The 5,676-nt window shown below is 51.0% G+C and overlaps 1 protein-coding gene across 1 annotated transcript; it reads right to left on the reverse strand.

Annotated features, from left to right (window-relative positions):
- Positions 1 to 4,556: 4,556 nt before the first annotated feature.
- On the reverse strand, positions 4,557 to 5,420 carry NFILZ (NFIL3 like basic leucine zipper; the record flags this gene model as incomplete). Its single annotated transcript, XM_081232240.1, has 1 exon — positions 4,557 to 5,420. One exon carries the CDS (start codon positions 5,418 to 5,420, stop codon positions 4,557 to 4,559), a length of 864 nt encoding a protein of 287 aa, XP_081088366.1.
- Positions 5,421 to 5,676: the final 256 nt, after the last annotated feature.

Genomic DNA, 5,676 nt, shown 5'->3' on the forward strand with positions numbered 1-5,676 from the left:
TGAGGCGTGGAAGGATTCTTAAGAAAAAAATGTACAAACCATAATACAAAAGATGGATACATTTGACAACATCTGATTTAAAAACTGTTGTTCAACAAAACACAGCAGAAATAAAGTGAAAAGACAAGTCAGGTGAGAATGCTGAGATGTTCATATGTGACAAAGGATGTATATCTGGAATATATAAAGAGCTCTGAGAAATCAACAGGAAAATTAAATATCCCAGCAGAACAGGCAATTCACAGAAGAGGAAACCCAAGTGGCCAACAGATTTTGGCAAAAATGTTCAACAGAGAAATGCAGGTTAAATTGATTTTACACTCACCAGATTGGCAAAAATCAAACAGTCCATAAAAGCCATGTGTTGGCAGAACATGAACTTCCTTTACATGCAAGAAATTGTAGGTTGGTAATACCACTAGGTGGAACACTTTGGCAAAATCCAGGTTGAAGACAAACACTCTGAGGATCTGCAATTTCCCTCCTGGGTGTACACCAACAGCAAACTATGGCCCATGGGCCAAATCTGGCTATACCTGTTTTGAGAAATAAAGTTTTATTGGAACACAGCTATCCCCACTTATTTACATATTGTCTACGGCTGCTTTCATGCTACAATGAAAAGATGGAGTAGCTGCAACAGTGGCCATCCCACAAAGTCAAAAATATTAACTCTGTGGCCCCTCTGTACAGGAAGAGTTTGCCAACCCCTACTCTGGATCCATGCTTTTCAAACTTCAATGTGCATGTGGATCTTCTGGACATCTTATTAAAATGCAGGTTCTGATTTACCTATTCAGGAAGGGCCTAAGAGTCTTCATTTTAACAAGCTCCCAGGTGATGCTGATGCTGCTAGTCCATGGATCATGACTTCAGTGTCAAGGATCCAGGTAGCACAGGGTTCAGCCAGGATGTGTCTGTGAATCTCTGCAGACAAGACAGATAAACATGGCCTCATCAGCATCTTCAACTCATTTCATCTCTGCCCCCAGCAATCACCAACTCGGTAGGCAGAAACTTTCATTCATTCAACGTCCGTTGCAATCTCAATGTGAGCCAGACACACCCAAAGCAGGAAGGGAATTTCATGCATTGATGGCCAAAGAAATCTCCCCAGCCTTCAAGGATGGGTGGAAGAGGAAACATAACATATGGTTGCACAGGGTCCTAAAATCCAGTCCCCGAGTCAATCATGGTGTGACAGACATGACCCAAGGGACCCATGGATGCCCCAGGGTGGAACGTGGCACTGGATAGTTCTTATAGCAGCAGCTCCCAGGCAGCTACACAGAAGGTTGCCAGATGCCCACTGGCTCTCAGAGGGCAGAGGGCACACCTGTGGTCCCAGAGCCCAGCACAGGAGGAAAGTAATCAACATGTCTTCGGTGAACATTCTAGACATTTGTGCAAGTTTCCACTTGCAAATTCCTCAGTGTGGAGTACTTTTTCCCTCATCCAGTTCCTGTTTTACACACAGTAGGAGCTCCAAAAAATATTTGTTGAAAAAATATATGTATGTGATGAATGCAGAAATGATTCGTGTTCAGTTCCAAGAGCAATCATATATAAACAGCATTGACAAAAAAATAATAAGAGCCAGGCCAGAGTGAAGGGAAACAATTTTGAAGAATGAGAGGACATTTCCCCTGAAGACAGCACTACTCTGGGGCTGGGAGCATGAGTGCTTTCTAAAAAGGAAAAGGAGAGAGGAGTTAATATTTGTCAAGCACGTGTGTATGAAATGCTATGCACACAGTAAATGAGATTTAATCTTCTCAAACCATCTGAGGTAGGTGTGATGGTCTCTACTTTGGAGAAGAGGAACAGGAGGCTCCACCAGCCACCTCCAGGTAGAGGGTAGGGGGTCTGAGTGGCTCCGCCTTGGTAAGAATAGGATCAGAGGTAGAAGTTTGCAAGAAGTGGGTTCTGACTCTAGAGAAGGAATGGTGATGGGGTTTTGGAGGAAGTGAGTTCTCCATCCTTAGAGGAATTCAAGTAGAGACTGGATGGCCACTCATCACTAGATTCTTGGAGCCCCTCCTGATGTCAAAATTCTATGATCTGTTTTAGGCAGATCCTTCTCCAGGCTTTTTCAACTGGAGCAGGAAGGTTAAAAGGGGTCTGAGTCACCCAAGGGCAGCCAACCCCCACCCCCAAGTCCATGGGGTGTGAGTAAGCTGGGCCCAGACACTTTAGACACACCTGGTGGGTGGAATCACCAAGAGGAAGCACTAAGTTACCCACATCTCCCAGCAGCAGGATGCTATGCCCCCACTTCGTCCTTCCCTCTCCTTGTTAGCATTTTTTAATATTTCCAGGGCCGGGGCTGCATTAAAATCCTCTATGAAGGATCAGCCACAACTGTGTGACATCTTCTTTTGTGGGGCGTTGGTCTTAGTTGCGGCACGTGGGATCTTCATTGCGACGCACAGGCTTCTCTCTAGTTGTGGTGTGTGGGTTTTTCTCTCTGTAGTTGTGGCACACAGGCTCCAGAGCACGTGTGCTCTGTAGTTTTGTGGCACACAGGATCTCTGGTTGAGGCGGGCGGGCTCAGTAGTTTTGGCCCCTGGGCTTGGTTACCCCGCAGCATGTGGGATCTTAGTTCCCCGACCAAGGATCGAACCTTCGTCCCCTGAATTAGAAGGTGCATTCTTTCCCACTGGACCACCGGAGAAGTCCGTGTGTGGCATCTTTGTGTTGAGAACTGGCTCCTCTGAAACCCCAGTCTACCCCCCTCCCAGCTGTGGGCGCTGGCTGAGGAGGGACAGGCCAGAGTTGCCTCATCTAGGCAGCCCTCCTTCCTGCCTCCCCAGGACATTCTTGGGAGATGTAAGTCTCCAATCCCAGCCCAAAGGTGGGGGAGAAGGCAGGGCATTGGGCGCCCCCCCACCCTCGCTCAGGGGTGCAGCTGAGCTGGCAGTGCAGGTCCTCAGAAGGGCAGGTGCCCACCAAGGCCCCCATGGCTCATTGCTGCAGCTGTGACAAGCAGGATGGGAGACCTGGCTGGGTCCTTGTTCTCTGCTCCCACTGGAGGGCTGAGAATGGGTGAGGGACCAGAACAAGGGGTGAACAGGCAGAGGAGGGCCAGGCCGTGATATGCAGGGTGCTCTGTGCTGCAACCATGATAAACCTGGGCTGGCTGAGAACTAGCCCAGCCTCCAAACCTGGTAAGGGCAGAAGGGGGAGGGTGCACCCATGGCCCAGTGACTTGGCTGACCAGGGGCCTCCAGTGCTCAGCGACTGCACCAGCCCAGAGGCATACCCAACCCATCCCCCAGCTCTCCCCACAATTGGAGCTCGGATATTTTTTTAACCAGAATCTAACAAATGCTCTGAAATGATTTTTTTTAAAAAAAGGAGGATTCTGAGTGAGGACTGATGAGGGAAAGGGTTTTGGTGAGCTCTGGGGGCTCCAGGGTACCTGGAGAGTGGTCTTTTCTCCCATCCAACTGGGACTGTGTATGCTGGGGCTGAGGTGTCTTCAGGGGCACAAGCAACTGGGGACAGAGAGGAAACTGACCCCCCTTCAGATATTGCTGGCCAGTTCCAGTGGCTCAAGGCCCTGACCCAACACACAGAGAAAGCCATCTAAACTGGATAAGTCTGATTCCCAAACTGGGTGGTAAGCAAGCACCCCAAGGGGACCCTAAGAAATGAGGGGTCAGACATCTTGAAACAGTACCTCCTCCTTCAGTATGGCCCTCAGTATGACTGTTCCCAGCCCCCCATCATCTCCCCTAGAACAGGAACCCCAAAGCCAGGAAGGTGTCCTCATGCTTGTTACTAAGTTGGACACTATGAATTGTAAATAAATAAGTGAGAGAATGAATGAATGAATGAATGACCAAATGAGCACATGAATGAGTGATTAAATGAATAAAAGAATCGACAAATGGATAGACATATGGGTAGACAGATAAATGGATGAATGGATAGGTGTGTAGATTAATAGCAAAGTGGTTGGGAGGATTGATCGATAGATTGAAGGAAGGAAGGAATGAACAAATGAACGAATGAACGAACGAACGAATGAATGAAGGAACGAAGGAACGAAGGAAGGAAGGGAGGAAGGGAGAATGGTTGGGTGAGTTGATGTGGTTAGATGGCTGAGTGGTTAGATGGGTGAATAGATAGATGGAAGGAAGGATGGATGGATGGATGGGTGGATGGATGGAAGGATGGATGGGTGGATGGATGGATGGATGGATGGATGGATGGATGGATGGACAAATGAGTAGATGGGTGGGTGGATAGATGGATGAGTGGGTGGATGAATGGATGAATGGAAGAAGGAAGAAAAAGTGACTACCCAAAACAAATATTTTAGGCAGGATAGGAGCCATGGTATGATCCAAGGTACCCCAGCCTCTCCTATTAAAGGTCTGGTCTGGACACTAAGAAGTGGACCCTTCCCCCAGCCAGGGCACCCACTGCCTCCCACAGGCCTTTCCCAGTCTTGGGAGCTGGGTCAAGGCCAAGCCACTTATATCCCCAGACAAACCCACAATCAGTCCCCACTGCACCCTTGCAGGCCTGGCCTTGCCCAAGAGAAGCTTTCAGATGGGGGCCCAGCCACCCCCCAAGCCCCAAGGTACTCTGCCTGAAGCTTGGGACTTGATACACAATTTGTGGGGCAGGGAGGGCTGAGCCAGATCCTCTGGATCATTCCCAGGGACCGGGAAGGCCACCTTAGGAGACAACCCCATGGGATCAACACTGGGTGTCAGCAACACATCTGAGCACCCTGAGGCCCGGCAACCAGTGGGTATGGGTGACCACAGCCCCCAGCAGGGCCTGAGCTCTGGTCTGGGCCCCTCATGTCTATCCAGGGGATGACAGCTGAAGAAGGCGGCTGGATGAGCACTCTGCAAGGCCATGTCCATTCTCTTGGGGGTAGGGGGTCCAGGGTCCTGGAGGGACCTGGGGGAAGTGGCCAGGCCAGTCCACCTGGGAGCCACCAGGCAGCCCCAGCATCCTGAAACCCCAGCGTCCAAGGAACACGGTCTCAAGAGGCAGCCATGGGAGCCAGGTAGAGAGGGGAGATGCTCAGCCCTAGGTTGGGGGTCTCCAGCCCAGGGGGACTCCCATAGTAGAGTGGGCAGGGTCCAGGTACCACCAGTGGGGCGCAGGAGGCCAAAGCGATGTTTGAGAGCCCGTAGCTCAGCCCTGAGCAGAGCGTTCTCCTCGAGCAATGCGTTCAGCCTGCCCTCTAGGGCCGCGTCATGGAGACGTCGCTTCTCCCGGGATCTCTTGGCCGCTTCGTTGTTCTTCCTCCGTTTCTCCCAGTAAACTGTATTCTTCTTCTCTTCTGGCATGAACTCCCGCGGCCGACGCACGGCCGTACCCCGGCCCCACGGTCCCCTCAGGGTTTTGCCACAACCCTGGGGTACATCTGGCGGGACCAAGAGACCCACATCCATGGCTGCCTGCGGACCCTGGGGAGGAGAAAAAACTTCTTGGACTGGAGGCAGGAGGTTGACCTGGGTGACTCCTCCCTCTAATTTATCCTGTGTCTCCACCATCCCCAGGGGGAGGGGCGCGAGTGGAGTGGGAATTGGGCTGGAGACCAGGCTGGAAGCAGAAAGGGGTGTAGCAGAGAGAGTGAGGACCTGGTGGGATGCTTTAGTGCCTGATGGAGAAGTGGGTGAGGCTGCAGAGAGAGGTTGGTTGACTGGG

This window comes from Mesoplodon bidens (genome assembly GCF_964165515.1).
Source record: "Mesoplodon bidens genome assembly, chromosome: 4".
Classification (NCBI taxonomy): Eukaryota; Metazoa; Chordata; class Mammalia; order Artiodactyla; family Ziphiidae; genus Mesoplodon; species Mesoplodon bidens.